The sequence below is a fragment of the Orycteropus afer genome, unplaced genomic scaffold, assembly GCF_000298275.1.
Source record: "Orycteropus afer afer isolate SDZICR_OR568_19922 unplaced genomic scaffold, OryAfe1.0 scaffold00402, whole genome shotgun sequence".
NCBI classification, from domain to species: Eukaryota; Metazoa; Chordata; class Mammalia; order Tubulidentata; family Orycteropodidae; genus Orycteropus; species Orycteropus afer.
Window position 1 is genome coordinate 1,926,443 of NW_006921989.1, and position 18,983 is coordinate 1,945,425.

Below are 18,983 nucleotides of genomic sequence, written 5' to 3' on the forward strand. Positions count from 1 at the left end.
TTTTTTAATTGTGATTTGGGTGAAAGTTTACAGAGCAAATTCACTTTCCATACAGCAGTTCACATACACTTTGTCTCATGACATTGACCACAATTCACCACAGTGCAACAGCTCCCCTTCTACTGCCTTCCGACAATCGCCTCTTCCCTGTGTCTTGTTTGCATCTTGACCCAGGTGCAGCCAGTCTTCATGCAGTTGTGGAGTGTGTAGGTCTAAACTTGTTTTGAGGCGCCCTGGTGGCTCGGCTATTAAATGCTCAGCTGCAAACCTAAAGGTCAGCAGCTCCAAGCCAGCATCCACTCCACGGGAGAAAGATGAGGCCGTCTGCTTCCGTGAAGACTCACAGCCATGGAAACCCTCTGGGGCAGTTGTGCTGTGCCACACAGGGCCACCGTGAGCCAGCATCCACTCAACGGCACTCAACAGCAAATGTGTTTTAAAGTCCCATTTTATAAAACTCGGATGACTTTGTATGTGGTTCTTTCCTAAAACTTAACCAAACTCATTTAATCTCCAAACCTGTGAGGTGGATTTTCCCCACTTCACAGAAGAGGAACCAGGCACAGAAAGGCTGAGTGACTTTTCTGAGGACACACACCTGTGAGAACTAAAATACCTGCCTTGCTACTGAGGAGCGGCCACAGGTTCACGTTGTGGTGGAGCTGCAGATGCCCAGTTGTTTTTTGTTCAATGTAGAGGCAAACCCCTGGGGGAAGAGGCATGGTTCTGCCCACAGCGTTATGATCTCTTCATTGACCTCAAGTCTGATAGTTCTATTGCAAACACTTTTATTGTTAAACATAGAACACATTTGTGCATAAAGCACATATACCCAGCCTGATGCATCAGTGGGGAGCAAGCCCGTGGGAGGTCGAGTTATAGAGCGTGGCCAGTCGCCATGCAGGATCTCCAGGCAACCTTCACGTCTGCCTGTTTCACTTTGCATCCTCACATATGCCTTTTTCATGTTCATGGTCAGTTCTGTATTATTCTCTTGGCCTTGGTCCAATTTGCCCTAGTTTACTGGACTCCTCCCTAACTCTGCAGGAGCTCTGGTGGCACTGTGGTTAAGGCATTGAGCTGCTAGCCAGAAGGTTGCAGTTCAACACCACCAGCCTCTCCACGGGAGAAAGATGAGACAGCCTGCTTCCGTAAAGATTTACAGCCTTGGAAACCCCGTGGGGTTGCTGAGTCAGAGTCAACTCAACGGCAGCGGGTTTTGCATCTCTAACTGTGGCAGCCACCCCTGTTTGCCTCTGTCCAGGTTGGGGCCTCATCACTGTTGCTCTGCTGACAATGGCCCATGGGCTTTGTTGGCTTTTTTAATGAGTTCTGTGTTCATGTGAAGGAAGGTCTGGAGGGACATCTAAGAAAACTAACAGTTACATTGTTGTTGTTGTTGTTGTTGTTATGTGCCGTCAAGTCGGCCCTGACTCATAGTTACATTAGGGAGTTAGATTTGGGGATTTTTTTTCCCCCTTTCCTATTCTCTAAACTTTGTTCACTTTAATAGTAATTTTCTTTGACTCCTTTTCACTGAGGAACAAAATGTTGTTAAATTTTTTGTTCTGCAATCTTCATTGGTTATCAGTTAGAATATGAAGACAGATGGTGGACAATGGCCGCCTTTTCACCTGCTCCTCCTGGGCCTCTTCCTTCTTGGAGCTTGAGGACTGAGGCAGTGCTTCCCTTTGGCCCAATGGCTGCTTTGGAGTGGAGGTGATTTTTTCCCTTGTTGTCTCTCCCTGAGAGAATCAACCCCCTTGTCTTTTCCAGCCGTGGCCACGTGCCGGCCCGACGAGTTCCAGTGCGGGGATGGGACCTGCATCCATGGCAGCCGGCAGTGCAACAAGGAGTACGACTGCAAGGACCTGAGCGACGAGCTTGGCTGCATCAACGGTGAGCTGTGCCCAGTGGGGCTGCCGCCTGGTCTCCTGGCCCCCACCTTTCTGTGCCTCGCTGTTGGTGAAGTGCTCTGCAGAGTTGAGGGGCGTCAGGGAGGATGGCTGTGAATTCAGGTATGGGCCTGAGTTTGAGTTAGTTCCCCTGCCCTTGAGCCTCACCTCCCATTACCTGAACATGTGCATAATAAAAGCACCTATTTCAAGGCTGGGAGATTTAATCAGGCTACTGCGCACGGAGCCCACAGTGACAGGCCCGTTATGATATTACGGACAGCCCACCAGCACCATGCCTGGGAATGTTCTGTGATGAAATGGCCCGGGCACTGGGAGATGCACTTCACAGAGATCCCAGCAGCGTTGTCTTAATAGCAAAGAGGGGAACCAACCTAGAGGTTCAGCATCAGCAGAATTCTAAACGGTGGTGTGGGCACCCAGTGGGTATCAGACAGCAGAGAAAATGCACAGCAGCAACACAGAAACCTCCCAACCTTGGCGCCAGGAGGAAGAAGCAAGTTGCAGAAGACTGCTAGATGGAGTCCTTTTAGAAATCTCAAAAACAAGAGTTAACTAATATCTTGCTCATTAATACATGCTTGATAGAACTAAGGAAACGGTGAACCCCAAGAGTCAGGATTTTTGTTACCTCATGATCTTGGCAGAATGGGACCAGGAAAAGGTACCCATGATAGTAGGTTCATGGGTCAGCAAAGCTTTTCTGTAAACGGCCAGAGTATGAGTGTTTTCAGAACTCAACTCTGATTGTGTTCTGGTAAAACTTTATTTAAATGAATTGACTTGGCCCTCAGGCCAAAGTCTGCTGAGGTCCTGCTTTAGGTAACATTCTAATTCTCAAGTTACAGGTGGTAGCACATGGGGTTCAATTGTTACCATGTTTTATTAATGGATATGTATATTCTTGGATGAGTGCGCTATCATATTAAAGACTTCTAAGTGGTCTCCTGTGCTCAGAAGCACCTGACCCTCCAGTCTCTGACTCTTGTAGTGACGCTGTGTGAGGGGCCGGACAAGTTCAAGTGCCATAGTGGCGAATGCATCACCCTGGACAAAGTGTGCAACTCCGTCAGGGACTGCCGGGACTGGTCGGACGAGCCCCTCAAGGAGTGTGGTGAGCCCTGGAGGGAGGCGGCCTGCGGATCTTAAGGAGACTGAGGGTGGGAGGGTACGAACTTCAGAAGTTTCAGACACCACCCCCCAACCCCTCCATCCCGAGCTGGGCAGTACTGACGAAAAGCTCAACACATCTTTGGCCTGTGGGAGCTTTGGGGTCAGGGGTGGGACAGATGTGGGGGACAGGAACAAGTGACTTTGCCTCTGAATCTCAGTTTTCATATCTATCAGAGGGGACAGTAATTGCTTGAAGGTCCTAGGGCTGTCGGGGGATTGACTGATGAAACGCTTGTAAAGTTTCCACCAGGCTGGGGCAGTAGTAAGTGTCCTCAAAACTGCAGCTGTGAGCACTGGCAAGTCTGTTAGGAACAGCTGTATGGCACAGAGCAAGGGCTGGCAGACATTTTCTATAAAGGGCCAGAGAGTGAATATTTTGGACTCTGTGTCCTGTGGTCTTTGTTACAGCTACTCAACTCTGTGGTTCAAAACAAGTCACAGTGAAAAGGAATGGACGTGACTGTGTTCCCGACCTCACCCCTGCCGTCCAATCAACTCTGACTCACAGTGACCCTATAGGCCAGAGTAGAGCCACCCAATAGGCTTTCTAAGGCTGTAATCTTGAAGGCGGCAGACTGCCACATCTTTCTCAGTGCAGCAGCTGGTGGGTTCGAACGGCCAGCTTTTCAGTTAACAAGCACTGCACCACCAGCTGTGTTCCTAGAGAACTTTATCGAGAGACATTGAAATTTGAATATCTTATCATTTTTCTATGTCATAAAGTATTATTATTTTTTTTTATTCTTATTCTTTTAAATTATTAAAACTGTAAAAACCATGCTTAGCTTGCGGGCTGTACAGAAACAACTGGTGGGTGGATTTGGCCTGTGACTGGTAGAGAGGGTCAGACTATAGATTCTGGAGCTAAGCTGCATGATTCTGAGCAAATAGTTTAACTGCCAGTGCCTTGATTTCCCCACCTGTAGAATGGGAAGATGCTCCTTCTGCCATCTTTAGGGTTAAGAGGATTGAATGAGTTAATACATGTAACTATAGTCAGTGGAATATGATTATTTTAAGCCCTCTTAGGGGGAAAATTAAGGAGCTCTGGTGGTGCAGTGCCTGAGACACTTGACTGCTAACCAGAAGGTTGTTGGTTCAAACCCACCAGCCACTCCACAGAAGGAGGTTGGAGCAATCTATTTCCATAAAAGTTTACCACCTCGGAAACCCACTGGGGGTCACTGTGAGTCAGAATCAACTCAATGGCAGTGGGTTTGGGTTTTTTTTTGTTTGTTTAGGGGTCATATTAAAGAGCCCTGGTGGCACAATGATCAAGCACTCAGCTGTTAACTGAAAGGTTGGTGGGTTTAACCCCCAGCCGCTCTGTGGAAGAAAAATGTAGCAGTCCACTTCTGTAAAGATTACAGCCTTGGAAACCCTCCGGGGCAGTTCTACCCTGTCTTGTAGGGATGCTATTAGTTGGAATCAACTTAGCAGTAGTAGGTTTGGTTTTTGTTTGTTGACTTTGGTTAGGGATCATATTACTTCGCTGACCCCTAAGTTGTTGTTGTGACTGTGATTACAAACAACAACAACAACAACCACCTGTTACCATCAAGTAAATTCCAACTCATGGCGACACGTGTGTCAGCGTAGAACTGTGCTCCAGAGGGTGTTCAATGGCTAAGCTTTCAAAAGCAGATAGCCACGCCTTTCTTCCTAGGTGGACTTGAACCACCAACCTCTTTGTTAGCAGCCGAGCCTGTTAACCGCTTATGCCCCCCAGGGAGTCTCTGATTGAGATAAAGATGTTGAAATGACACAGTGGCAGGGAATGGGAGGGCTGGAAGCCCAGGCATAACCTGTGTGTTCCCTGGCCGCCTTAGGTACCAACGAGTGTCTGGACAACAAAGGAGGCTGCTCCCACGTCTGCAACGATCTCAAGATTGGTTATGAGTGCCTGTGCCCTGAGGGCTTCCGGCTCGTGGACCAGAGAAGATGTGAAGGTGATTCCCGGCCGGCCAGGCCTGGGCCTGCTCTGCTCTCAGATGTGGGGGGCAAACTCTGTGCCTCGACTTCCTCCTCTATAAAGTGGGGGTGACAGGCACACTCTCACAGGGCAGTTGGGAGGACTTAATGAGATGCGTAGTGTGTGGAGCGTTTAGCACAGGCCTGGCCTCTGTGAGCAGTAGGCAGCTCCCAGCAGTGTTCTTCCTTCTGGGATTAATAATTAAGAAGTCTCAGCTGATGCAGCTTCTCCCTCTTGGCTGTGCCTGAGGTGAACAGTGAGGTCGGAGTCACTGTTGGGGCAACACTCAAGACATTTCCTTGGCTGTTTCAGAACCCAACTGTCACTGTGACCCCTGCCCAGATGCCTGTCCCAGAGGGCCCCCTTCTGCAATTGGCAGCCGTAGAGTTTGGTCTAGGTTCATATGAGCTGTGTGGTGCACGTTACTCCACTCACAGTCCGCAGGAGATGCCTGAAATAAATCTTTCCCTGCGTCTTGACTTGCAGATATCGACGAGTGTCAGGAACCTGACACCTGCAGCCAGATCTGCGTGAACCTCGAGGGGAGCTACAAGTGCGAATGTCATGGTGGCTTCCAGATTGACCCCCACACCAAGTCCTGCAAGGCCATCGGTGAGTGCCGGCTGGTGGAGGTGGCTGAGAGGGGCTGGCCTTAGCCGGCGGGGAAAACCAAGGCCTCAGAATTTCATCATCTGAACTTTGGCATGGAAACCAAAGAGAACTGAATCATGTGACCTGGCAGGCAGCACATTTGCTCTCGAGACCATCTGGCAGGCGGACGTTCCACGTGACTGCCCAGGTCAGGCTTGCCCGTGAAACTGCCCACACATGGCTGGCTCCTGAACAGTGCTGACTGACGCCGCAGAGTCAACGTTGCTTAAAGTCATTACCATCTGCAGCACTCAGCTCTCCTAGTGACCCAAGTTTTCCTTTCTTAGACTGTTTGGGGTGGGGGTTGCGGAAAAGAGATAGAAAGCCATTGTCCAAACAGCCTGCATCCCCGCAGCTGTTCTCATTAACTAACCAGTAACTAGTAAACCAGTCCCCACTGAGTCGACTCAGACTCATGGCAACCCTGTGTGCACCACAGTAGCACTGGGCTTCATAAGGCTTTCAACAGCTGATTTCTTGAAAGTAGGTCACCAGGCCTTTAGTCTAAGGTGCTTCTGGGTGAACGTGAGCCTCCCTTCCGGTTAGCTGTGAGCACATTGACCGTTTGTGCTATCAAGGGCCTCCTTTATAACTAAAGAAAATTAATACCAAGAATCCACTTAGAAGACACCAAAACTTAAGAGCTAGTAATGAAACAAAATAGAAATAGCTGACTATGTGGTGCTAATGCTTCGAAGCACAGTTCCGTGGGCTCTGGGGGCGGAGCTTCCCCGGTGGGCCCGCCCGTTCTGCAGCCTTCACTCCTGGTTTTGCTCTCACAGTGAGAGCAGGGAGGGCAGATCCTGCAGAAATGGTGTCCAGCTGCTTGGTTTCACTCAAGGGCCTCTCTGTTCCTGTCCCTCTCCCCAAAGTCCCTTCAGTGCCTGTGTGGTCACCCTGTGTGTCCCAGTCACTTTCCCTGAGTTCTTGAAATCCTCCAGACTTTGAGGTTTCACCGTAGGTGTCAGTGTTTATGGAGGGGCTGTCCCTGGGGCTGGGGTGGCGTCGTGGGGTGGGATGCTCCGAGGCAAGTCCAGGAGGAGGAGTGGTCATTTCGTTGGTGCATGTTTGTTTTGTGTAACTGGGAGCTGGGATAGCAAATATTTGGGTTGTAGCCTCCACCCACCCACCCACCACCCCTTGTGTTGTATTTAGACCACAGTCCCTGGGATTAGGATAACCTGGTTTGAATCCTAGCTCTGGCTTTGCCACTCACTAGCTGTGTGATTTTGGGCAAGTCACTCCCCTTCTCTGAGCCTCAAATCCCTCATCTGTGAAGGGGATCAATAGCAGCTCCTGCCTTGCAGGATGGTGAGGATTGGATGAGGAAAACCAGTATGGGAATCATTAAGCAGAATTCCTTGCCCATAGGAATTGCTCCAGAACTATTTTTGTTAGCTGCCATCAAGTGGACCCCTAAGTCATGGGGACTCTGTGCAGAAGGGAGTGAAACACCATCCCTGAAATTGGTTAGGAGCTCTGGTGGTGCAGCGTTAAAGAACTTGGCTGCTAACCAAAAGGTCAGCTGTTTGAACCCACCAGCCGCTCTGCCAGAGAACAATGAGGCGGTTTGCTTCTGTAAAGATTTACTGCTTTGGAAACCCTATGGGGCAGTTTCACTGTGTCCTATAGGGTGGCTATGAATTGAAATCAACTCACTGGCAGTGGGTTGGGGCTTGTGATTGGTCGTGGATTGGACCCTGATGCCCCATAGGGTTTGCACTGACTGATTTTCAGATGTAGATCACCAGGCCTTTCTTCTGAGTTGTGTCTGGGTGGACTCGAGCTACTAACCTAAAGGAAGCAAGAGCATTAAACATTTCTACTGCCCAGGGACTCTGTAAATATTAGCTGTTACTATTTCTTCATCTTTATCTTCTCAAATGTAAACTTCTGGGGCCCGTGGATGTGTTCCACCCTATTTTTCTGGGCATCTGGTCTGGTTTGCTCAGACAGAGTCTGTGGGTGACAAGTGCAGATGGGAAGGAGCACTCTCGGCTCCGTCAGGGGCTTTTTGCTCCACTGACCGCCCTCCCTCACTTCCAGGCACCATAGCCTACCTCTTCTTCACCAACCGCCACGAGGTGAGAAAGATGACGCTGGACCGGAGTGAGTACACCAGCCTCATCTCCAACCTGAAGAATGTGGTTGCCCTGGACACAGAGGTGGCCAGCAACAGAATCTACTGGTCCGACCTGTCCCAGAGGAAGATCTACAGGTGAGCCCCACCCCGTGCATACCCAGACTCCCGGGGAGATGACAGCCCCCATCTGACGTCAGCTCCTCTCCCTCTGCAGCACCCAGATCGACAGAGCCCACAGCTTCTCCTCCTACGACACCATCATCAGCAGGGACCTGCAGGCCCCGGACGGGCTGGCCGTGGACTGGGTCCACAGCCACATATACTGGACTGACTCTGTCCTCGGTACCGTCTCAGTGGCCGACACCAAGGGTGTGAAGCGGAAAACACTATTCAAGGAGAAAGACTCAAAGCCCCGGGCCATTGTGGTGGATCCCACTCACGGGTGTGTATTTGCAAAGCTGAGGAGTATGGGGGTGAGGAAGGGCACAGGGACAGAATTCGGGATCCAGGTAGGACTTAGGAGGTAGACTGAGTGGGTGTGGACTGTCCCAAGCTGTGGAAAAGAGGTTGCAGCCGGGGACTTGTGCTGTCAGAAAACGAAAAAGCAGCCCAGCAGCTGTCATCAGGTCAACTCTGACTCATGGTGGCCCCTGTGTCAGTGGGACCGTGCCCCATGGGGTTTGCTAGGGTTAACCCTGGGGAAGTAGTTAGCCAGGCCTGTTCTTCTAAAGCGCCTTTGGGTGGACTCAAACCTCCAACCCTTTGGTCAGCAGCCAAGCACATTAACCGTTTGCACCACCCAGAGACTCCTCAGAAAACATAGGGACCTGAAGCACGGGCCTCCCCCACCATACTTTGGGAGGCCATGGGGGTCAGCTCTCACTTGGTGCCTGTTGGCCTGATGTGGAAGTGGAAAAGGAGAAGTCCTGCCCTCAGGATCAAAACCCCACCCCCAGAGATTAAAGGAACTCTGTTGGTGCAGTGGTCAAAGTATTTGGCTGCTAACCAAGAGGTCAGTGGTTCAAACCCACCAGCTGCTCCATGGGAAGACTGAAGAAACCCTATGGGGCAAGTTGTACTCTGTCCTGTAGGGTCACTATGAGTGGGAGTTGACTCAGTGGCAGTAGGTTTAGTTTTTTTGAGCCTACTGTAGTGCAAGCTGCAGGCCATTGCCCTCAGGGCTGACTCAGCAGCTCCTTGACCCTGTCGCAGGGTCACCCCTCCCCATGCACTCTGCACCTGTCAGGCCACATCTGCCACCTCAGCGCGTCAGATGTGGAATTTTACAATCCAGAGGGGCCTTGGCAAACCCTGGCAGCCAGCTGGTCCTGCCTGGCATCAACAGTTGGAAGAAGGGGAGTGTTTGGTCCAGGGGAGTGAACATGTTGGGGGAAAGAGCTCCAGGTAGCGTCGGGATCTAATGTTGGTGGGGCAGTTGAGAGTGAACCTTGGAGAAGGCACACGTGGCCATCTTTGTGTGATGTCCAGGAGGGAACACAGGGAGCATGGCTCTGAGGGCAGAGGAGTGGCTGGTGATGAAGGCAAGGTTCAGCTGGGCTGGGTCCCAGTTGAGCAAGACAGATGCTGGAGGGTGTTGAAGGAGCCTTTGTTGGGGGCCATGCTGCCCAGTGAATTTCCACACAACTTCCCGGGGAGGGAGATTCCCAGCATGCCCACTCCAATCCATGGGCAGGAGGGCCACGTGTACGCTGTCCTCTGCCAGGCTCTTTCATTCACCTGTACACCGTGGTTTGTCACCTGGGTGGGCTGAGCAGGATTTGTCTTACTAGTGCGTGGGGGTTCCTGTCATTTCCTTTTCCTGCCTCACACAGAGCAGCCACGAATCCCTTTGAATTTGAGCCTTTGTAATTCTTCTGCAGCATAGATTTCTAGAGGCTGGGTTCTAGGTCAGAGGGTGCATACGCAGAGTTATCACCAAATTGCCCTACCAAACACACGTTTTCGGACCTGCTGTCCCACCTGAAGTGTGAGGGCCTGCTCCCTGCTCCCACACGTGTTTAGTCTTTGCTGATAAGACAGGGACAGTTTTAATTTGTATTTGTTTCCTTGTGAGTCAGTTTGAGCACTTTGTCAGAGCTACCTGGGGAGCAATGTTTAGGGGGCAGGTTCCAGAGCCACAGGTCTGGCCTTTGGCTCTAAAATCTCACCAGGTGCTGGGCCCGGGGCAGGCAAGGTTGAGGAAGCAGAGAGAGCACCTCCTTGTCCCCACCCGGTGGCCAGGTCTGAGCCACGGCCTGGCTGTTTCAGGTGGAAGCTGCTCTTGGATGTCCCTGGGAGCCTACCCTGATGTGTTTTTATGACCTCTTCTCCTTGTTCTTCCTCCAGCTTCATGTACTGGACGGATTGGGGAACCCCCGCAAAGATCAAGAAAGGGGGCCTGAACGGTGTGGACATCTACTCGCTGGTGACAGAAGACATCCAGTGGCCCAATGGCATCACCCTGGGTATGATGGTGGGACGGCCATTCCCACAGGCCAGGCCCAGGCTCAGGTTTCAGATTGGCTTCTGGAGGGGGTGCAGCTCCCTGGGTTTCTTGTTTGTTTGGGTTTTCTCAATTGGCTGTGTCCTTTAAGTCTTTCATTTTCTTCTTTTTTTGTGTGTTAAATACATATGTAGCAAAATGTTCAACACCTCAACAATCTTCCCATGTACAGTTCAGTGACACTGTGTTCATCATGTTGTTTTATGTTCTATCTGTTCCCAGATTCTCTGAGGTTTTGTTTCCTTAATATTTTATTGTGATTTTGGTGAAAGTTTGCACAGCGAATTAGGTTCCCCTTTAATAATTTCTATACATACTGTTCAGTGATGTTGGCTACACTGTCCACATTGCATCAGCATTCTCATTTCCATTCTGGTTGTTCTGTTTCCATTAATCTAGCCTCCCTATCCCCCCTCCCCCACTTTCTCATCTTTGCTTTAGAGTAAATGTTGACCATTTGGTCTCATAGATGAGAAAAAAAAGGAGCACAGTACTCATGAGTGATGTTGTTTATTTTCTGAGTCAGTGAGTTATTTAGCTGAAAGGTGACCTCCAGGAATGGTTTCACTTCAAAGTTCAATTCATTTCAAACCCTGAGGTTTTTATAACCCACAACTAAACCTACTCCCCAGCTGAGAGAGCTTAATGGTTGGGGGTGGAGACAATTAGGCAACAGCGGTGGCATGTGATTCATCCCACACCTCAGGTGATGCCATGAAGCTGCTTCTGCCCCAATGACTTTGGTTTCCACTGTGGAGGGCGGGCATAAGCCGGGACCTGCAGGGGCCTCTTGCTGAGGGGAGCAGGATGGCTAAGCCCAGAGGCCCCTCTGGCATTAGAATGTGACCTCTCCTTGCCACCTTGTGTGTCCTAGATCTTTCCAGTGGCCGCCTCTACTGGGTCGACTCCAAGCTTCACTCCATCTCCAGCATAGATATCAATGGGAGGAACCGGAAGACCATTCTAGAGGATGAGAAAAGGCTGGCCCACCCGTTCTCCCTGGCAGTCTTTGAGGTGATGGCTGGGAGGGAGCGCCCTTGCTTCAATGTTTGAGTGAATCATTAAGATAGCTGCTCATGTTTGAGGCTGTGCTTGCAGACTGACCCATTGTCCACTTCATATAAGCCTACACTTGGCTGGGAACACTGCCCTTGACGGTGAAGTCTCAGACCTGGCATTACTTCCATTTTCTCCTCACCAAAAGGGGGCTGAAGTCTCCACCAGTCCCAAGCTTGGCCATGAACTTTTTGGTTATCATAACAGAGAAAGAAACCAGGGACTACTGTTACTGACTCAAGAGTCCCCAGCACAGGATCCTCTGGGCCAGACAGTGCTGTGGTGGAGACGACGCCACCACCCACATCCTAGAGACGGGAGACAGTGGTCTATGTCCCATCCTGGTAGCCAATGGGATTTGTTTTAATGCCCATGTAGGATAAAGTATTTTGGACGGACATCATCAATGAAGCCATTTTCAGTGCCAACCGCCTCACGGGCATGGACGTTAATTTAGTGGCTGGGAATCTGCTATCACCAGAAGACATAGTCCTTTTCCACAACCTTACGCAGCCAAGAGGTAGGCCAGGGTGGCTGCAGCCCATTCCCCACCACTGCTGTCGGTTCTCTCGGGGCCACTGGAATTTCCTGGTCTATCTGACAAATGCCTGATTCTTACCCCACCTCCGCCTCTCCTGCTCCAGGGGTGAACTGGTGTGAGAAGACCTCCCTCCATAATGGCGGCTGCCAGTACCTGTGCCTCCCGGCCCCTCAGATCAACCCCCGTTCACCCAAGTTCACCTGTGCCTGCCCCGACGGCATGCTGCTGGCCAAAGACATGAGAAGCTGCCTCACAGGTGAGGGTGCTGGCCTGGCAGGCAGAGGGGGCGAGTGCTGGCCAGCTGGGCGCGGGTCCTGCCTCTGCCACCTGATGGGCCACGACCCCTGACGCCTCTCAGATATGAGCACTCATAAGTTGGGGTAGCCCTAGTGTCTGAGTCATCTAGCGCTGCTATAACAAATACCACAGGTAGGCAGCTTCGACAAACAGAAATTTATTCTCTCACAGGTCAGGAGGCTAGAAGTTTGAATTCTGGCACCAGTGCTAGGGGAAGGCTCTCTCTCTATTGGCTCTGGGAGAAGGCCTTGTCTCTCTTCAGGTTCTATTCCTTGGTTCCGTGGTAATTTTCATATGGCCCGCCGTCTGTCTTCCCCCACCTCTGCTTGCTGCTTAATCTGCTTTTATTCTTAAAAATTATTATTTGGGTAAAAGTTTACAGAGCAAATTTGTTTTCCATACAGTTTATACACATTCTGTTTGCTGACACTTATTGCAGTCCCCATAATGCACCAGCTCTCTTCCTACTTCCTCCCTGTGGATACCTCTTCCCTGTGCCCTTTCCTATGCATTCCTGCCCCAAGCTATCTCCCTGTGCAACCGCTGCCTCTCTGATCTCCAGTGGTTGATTGTTCTAAGGAGAATCCCTACCTGGCATAAATGTCTACCTCATTACTTGTCTGTTGCTTGGCTGGAAGTTAAGCCATGGGAGTGAGTTTAATTCCAGGCCTAAAGGGTGAGTGGGGGCCGGAGTCTCAGAGGTTTTACTAGTCTTTGTCAGACCAGTACATCTGGTCTTTTTATGATTTTGAGTTTTTTCCTACATTTTTCTCCCACTCTATTCAGGATCTCCAATTTTGATCTCTTTCCAAGTGGTTGACTGGTAGCTGGGCACCATCTAGTTCTTCTGGTTTCAGGGTCAGATAGGCTGAGGTTCCCATGGTCCACTAGTCCCTTGGACTAATTATTTCCATGCATCTTTGGTTTTCTTCATTCTTCTTTGCTCTGGACAAGGAGAGACCAATAGCTGCATCTTAGATGGCTGCTTGCAAGCTTTTAAGATCCCAGTCGCTACTCACCAAAGTAGGATGTAGAACAATGTTTTTGTGTGGTATTGAGCTTGATGTGGCCAGTGACCGTGGTCCTGAGCCCATAGGCCCAGTCTCCCTCAAAGTATTTGGCTGCGGCTAAGAAGTTATCATAACTTTGCCCCTTGTTAGTTCCCCCTATATATTATATATGTATGGAGTTAATCTGCCTTTATGTCTCAAAAAAGATTGATTTAAGACACACCCTACACTAATGTTGTCTGTTAGTATAACAAAGAATGCCTAAAATGGGATTCTGGCCATAGCTACAGGGGTTAGGATTTACCACACATACAATTCAGTGCATGACACCCAGTTGACTGGTCCCAAATGCTGGGTGCATCAGCACCATGCTGGGAGTGTAGACATGTTGCTCCTTTTCTGGGCCCTTAGGAGCAGATTTTATTTTAGACACTGGTGTCACATGGGGAAATGGCTCCTTCTCAGTTCTTTCTGGGAGAGTCTCCATTTGGGGTCAGCGTGTCCCTACTACCTGTAACACCTGTGACTCCCTTTTTAACAAAATGTGAGACAATGAGAGGACAGTGGCTGTACGTTAATGTGTTTGCATTCTCCCTCCGCCTGTTTCCATTCTCTGTAGCCAGGGTCCTCATCTCCTCCCATTGTTGTTAGGAGCACACGGCTGTCACAGCAGTGCCTTGTGTACCCCACACTCAGGAAATGTTTATTCTCTCAGAGGGTGAAACTGCAGTGACCACCGAGGGGTCCTCCACGGCTCAGGCCACCGTCAAGCAGACACTCAGCTCAGTGGCCACAAGGACGAAGCCTGTGGCCGTCCCTGAGCTCACCACGGCAGAGACGACTACGATGTCCCACCAAGGTAATGGCTGGACCCACCCTGGCCTTGGCTTCTCGGGACGAGTGGTGGATGGGCCCCTTCAGAGCCTCTGAGAGTCTTGGTGAAGAGCTGGGTCCCGAGTTTGGTCTTGGCTCCCTCGCCGCCATCTCTGACATGGGCTGTGCATCCCTGGAGCTTCACTTTCCCTACCTATAAAATGGGGCTGAAGATGTGCCTGTCCACTTTCCCTGTAACAGTGGGGATTAGAGTGACAATGCAGGTGAAGGGGCTGAGCCCACGCTGGCTACTGGTTCCCAGAGTTCACTCGGCACAGGGGCCTGGAAGACTGACACTTTACCAAGGCCCATTCTCTGCCTCACCTCCAGGGGTCTGCTCACCTGGACCAGGACTACGGTAGGCGGGTGAGGCACTCTCCTGGGTGCAGCATTTAGGGACACCTAAATCTGGGTCATGAAATAATATTTTAATGAAGTACTTAAAAAAAAAAAAAATTGAATCATGAAATTACAGCCCACAGCTCAGCCATATATTTTTGGAAGTAAAATTTTATTTTATTTCTAGTAAGTGCAAGATTATACCCGTGTAGAGTCGGATTGTATGAATTGACTGAAGACCATCAGGTCATGGTTTTCTTTGTCCACCAGAGGGCGTGCAACCTGGTTTGCACTGCACGGAAATGGCACTCATAGACTCTTTTTTAGCCAGAAAAGATGGAGTATCAGTGAGTTTTGGATTTTTTTCCCCTTCCCTTCAGAGTAGTTAGAGCCTTCATTCAGCCACAAATGAGGGAAAAAATTACTTCTGTGGTTGAGAGAGGTCAGGAAACCTCACTTTAGGAAATAGTATTTGAAAAGCTATTTCATAGACAGGCTAATCCAGGGCTTCTCAAACTTGGCAAAGGACCTACATTGTATTTTATTAAAACCAAAACCAACCCATTGCCATCAAGTCAATTCCAACTCATAGCGACCCCCATTGGGTTTCTAAAGCTCTAAATCTTGACAGAAGCTGATTGCCTCATCTTCCTCCATGGAGCAGTTGGTGGGTTTGAACTGCCAACTTTCTGGTTAGCAGTCAAATGCCTTAGGCACTCTGCCACCAGAGCTCCTTTATATTTGATTACAAGGTTCCTTACATAGGCACAAATGTAAACTAGGTCTGTGTCCTTACCTGCATCCCTCAGACGCTCCTGGAGGTTAAGGTGCACAGTAGCCAGTAGAATTAGACCCATCACCAGCTCCAGTCAAATCCGTCTCGGTTCACATCATACCTTGTACACGTGGCTCCGGTGTGGCCTATTCAGGCCTCCCAGCCATTTGCCTATTGAGAAGACATTAAGCCTTCATTTGCGGGGGCCCTGATGTTGCATGGCACCCAGGCACACACCCCTGGTTGTGTATTCCCTCCCCCGCATCACTTGTCATTAGCCTGAGACACATGACACAGGACTTTGGCCCTGGCTTTGGCCCATCCAGCATATTCTTATTTCACTAAAATGCAAAGCCAGGTTGAAGAATCCCACTGGTGACCTCTCACCAATGAAAATGCCTCTGTAGACCTTGCTCTGGGAGGCCTTCCTGAGAACCTCTTCCCATGCCTCATCAATGTCAGTGATGTTAAAGAACCTTCTTAAACCCACACGGACTCTCAGAGCCCAATTACTGATGAAGAATGAAGTGTAGCATTGCTCAGACTTGACAGTTCTCCGAGTTCCTTTGCATTTTTAAAGACAATGATGATTGTCATGCAGTTTTCCATGGAGGGCTGGTTTTTGCTTTTTATGGCCCTTGTTCTTGATCTGAGCCTCACTTTTCCCCTTTCCCACATAGCCATGGGTGATGTTGCTGGCAGAGGAACCGAGGAGAAGCCCAGGCGTGTGGGGGCGCTGTCCATCATCCTCCCCATCGGTAAGTGCCTGCCGGCCCATCCCCACTGCTCCTCAAACCCCTCTGCCTCCCAGTGCCTGTAAAACAGCTGCCCTGCTCAGAGAGCGGCCCACTTAGGCTTCTCTCCCTAGGAGTAGGGCAGCCCCACGGTACATCCCGGCCACCACTGAGCACCTTTCTATCCTCATTCACCTAACAAACATAGTTAAGCACCTACTGCATACCAGGCCTACTTCCCAGCACTGGGGACACAGCTGTGAAAGACATAAATATGCCATCCCCTTGGAGCTGACCAGGAACAAGTGCAATGGGCATGCTGGGACACAGCTGTGAAAGACATAAATATGCCATCCCCTTGGAGCTGACCAGGAACAAGTGCAATGGGCAGTGTCTGATGGGAGAAATAGAGCCTGGATAGGGTCGGGGTGTGCTGCTATTGCTATGGGGCTTCAAGACCTGAGAGGCGGGAAGGCACTTGCCTGGGAGCTTCCCTCACCCCGTCAGGCAGGGCTCCATGAGTCTCCCACTCAGTGTTCCTGTTCTGATGACATCCTCCTGAGGGTCGTCTGCAACCTCTGTTGGGTTAGCCTTTGATGGTCCCCTGATGACCATCAGCCCACGAGAACACAGGCAGGGAGATGCGCAGTCCTGACTGCCACCCCAAGCTGACACGCACTGTGCATGAGGAAAAGGAGGATCCACGCACATGTGTTAAAACAGAAGAAAAGACAGGTGTAGCCCAGCGCAGAGAGAGTGGCCCCATTTCTGAGAACCAGCAGCCCCATGAGGTTCATCACAGGGAGAGCTTGGGGCCAGCTGTTCCGGCGCAGACCCCAAGGCACCACATACACATTTGTGTATATGGATGTATGTGTGTATGTGGGTATTTTGAACATTTTATTGTGGTTTGGATGAAAGTTTACAGAGCAAATTAGTTTCCATTCAATAATTTACACATGTTTTGTTTTAGCTGCGATCCCCTTAATATAACAGCACTCTTCCTGCTTCCTCCCTGGGTTCCGTAAGTGGATGGATGTATTTTTACAATGTGTGTGTGTGTGTGCACACTTGCGTGCACATGGCCACGTGTCGCTGTACCAGAACAGAAGCGTTAGCCAGTACAGAGGCCCGGCGTCCGAGGCACCCTGGGCGCCGCCTCACTCTCCCCTCCCCCCAGTGCTGCTCATCCTGCTGTGCTTCGGGGCCTTCCTCCTCTGGAAGAACTGGCGGCTGAAGAGCATCAACAGCATCAACTTCGACAACCCCGTCTACCAGAAGACCACCGAGGACGAGGTCCACATCTGCCGCAGCCAGGATGGCTACACCTACCCCTCGGTGAGAGCTCGGCCAGGGCAGAGAGGGGATCTGTTACCGCGTTGTACATGCCTGGGGCTGAGCCTGGGGAAGCTGTCTCAGCACTGGTGGCCAAGGATGGCACTGAGTGAGCCGTGTGTGTGTGTGTGTGTGTGTGTGTTTTCGTGTGTCCATGTCCATCCACGCCTCCCAAGTGCCAGGCCTTGCCCCTGGAGATCACCCCTTCTAGTGTGTGTGGGAGCAGGGGAAGCACAATGAATCAGCAAATAAACCCTAAGTGAGGTGGTGGTGAGTGCTGTGGGGGGGGCTGGGGGGAGGGGATTTAGGTCAGTGTCCTGGCAGGCTTCCCTTGGGCAGCTGTAGGCAGCCCCTGCTGTGCTGAGCAGCATGGACGAGGAGACCAGTGTGGCCGCAGCAGAGCGAGCAGGGGGATTATGCTGACGTACATGCACCCACTCCTCACTCATCAACAGGGCTAGCCTCCAAAGACCAGGTCGTTGTGTGAAAATCGGCATTATGCAAAAATGGAGGGGGACTACATCATGACATGACTGCCAAATCCCTGAGCATCGCAGCTCAGCCAAGTTCACACACAACCTTAACCAACACAGGCAGTGTTACTCTCACCTCATACCTTAGTATTTCTTTCGGCCATAAAACAAAAAAAAAACCAAACTCACTGCCATCGAGTCAAATCCAACTCACAGCGACCCCTCCTTGGGTTTCAGAGGTGGGGTCTTTACGGAAGTAGATTGCCCAGTCTTCCTTCTGAGGTGTGGCTGGTAGGTTTGAACTACCAGCCTTCTGGTTAGCAGTCAAATGTCGTTAATGTGCAAAAAAAAAGATTTTCTACTATTGTCGCAAATGCAAAATGCTAGATAAGGAGATAGTCAATAAATATTTTAGGTATATTTTACAATTTAGGTATTGTGTAGGGCCTTGTGGGCCACAAGGGGATTGGGCTTTTGCTGTGAGTGAAAGGGGACCGTGGCGGATTCTGAGCAGAGGAGAGAGCTGACATGACTGTGGTGTTCACAGATGCCCTCAGGCCTCTGTGGAGGAAACAGACTGTGGCAGAGGGCAGAGGCAACTGGCTGATCCAGGTGGGAGATGGTGGGGGCAAAGGATGGGGTGAGAAATAGGTAGACTCTGGATGTTAGGCTGACAGTTTCTGGCTTTTGTGGTCCTGTTGACAGAGACAGATGGTCAGCCTGGAGGACGATGTGGCGTGAACAGCTGCCTCACTGTGTCCTGTCCCACCAAAACCGGCTGTTGTCTTGGGCAAGAGAAATATTTTCTTGACCAACTGCCCACCTTCCCAAGCCATCAACACCCTCCTGTCCTGGTCAAAGAAAGGCGAGAGACGGGCCCTGCTGCCAACCGGAGCCCCGTGCACAGTCTGTCTGCCCAGAGCTTTGTTTCATATATTTATTCCTCTGGGAGGCAGCACAGGCTTCCAACGGCGCACAGAATGGGTTTTGATGGGGATTTTTTTTTCTCTTTGCGAGTGAGCTATAATGATGCTGGGTTGTAAGGATGCCTCGCTTCCTCGGGGGAGAATCCCAACCTCTCCACCATGACTTGCTCTGTAAGTGGAGGACCGATGACAGGATTGTGGGCCGAGATGAGACAGGTGGCTTCAGACACAGCAGGAGCAGCTGGCCAGCTGCTGTGCCCACTCCCTCCCCCAGCCCCTCAACTCAGGAGTAAACGTGTTTACCTCTACCTGGCACGCCGCGGTAG

The 18,983-nt window shown here is 50.7% G+C and overlaps 1 protein-coding gene across 1 annotated transcript in view; it reads left to right on the forward strand.

Annotated features, from left to right (window-relative positions):
- LDLR (low density lipoprotein receptor) overlaps positions 1-18,472 on the forward strand; it is a 35,259-nt gene extending 16,787 nt beyond the window's left edge. The window contains exons 5-18 of the mRNA XM_007953631.1: positions 1,777-1,899; positions 2,908-3,030; positions 4,919-5,038; positions 5,548-5,673; positions 7,759-7,930; positions 8,010-8,237; positions 10,142-10,260; positions 11,173-11,312; positions 11,733-11,874; positions 11,999-12,151; positions 13,918-14,061; positions 15,870-15,947; positions 17,104-17,261; positions 18,437-18,472. Coding sequence (XP_007951822.1) covers positions 1,777-1,899; positions 2,908-3,030; positions 4,919-5,038; positions 5,548-5,673; positions 7,759-7,930; positions 8,010-8,237; positions 10,142-10,260; positions 11,173-11,312; positions 11,733-11,874; positions 11,999-12,151; positions 13,918-14,061; positions 15,870-15,947; positions 17,104-17,261; positions 18,437-18,472 — 1,862 coding nt within the window. The remainder of the gene's footprint in view (positions 1-1,776; positions 1,900-2,907; positions 3,031-4,918; positions 5,039-5,547; positions 5,674-7,758; positions 7,931-8,009; positions 8,238-10,141; positions 10,261-11,172; positions 11,313-11,732; positions 11,875-11,998; positions 12,152-13,917; positions 14,062-15,869; positions 15,948-17,103; positions 17,262-18,436) is intronic.
- Positions 18,473-18,983: the final 511 nt, after the last annotated feature.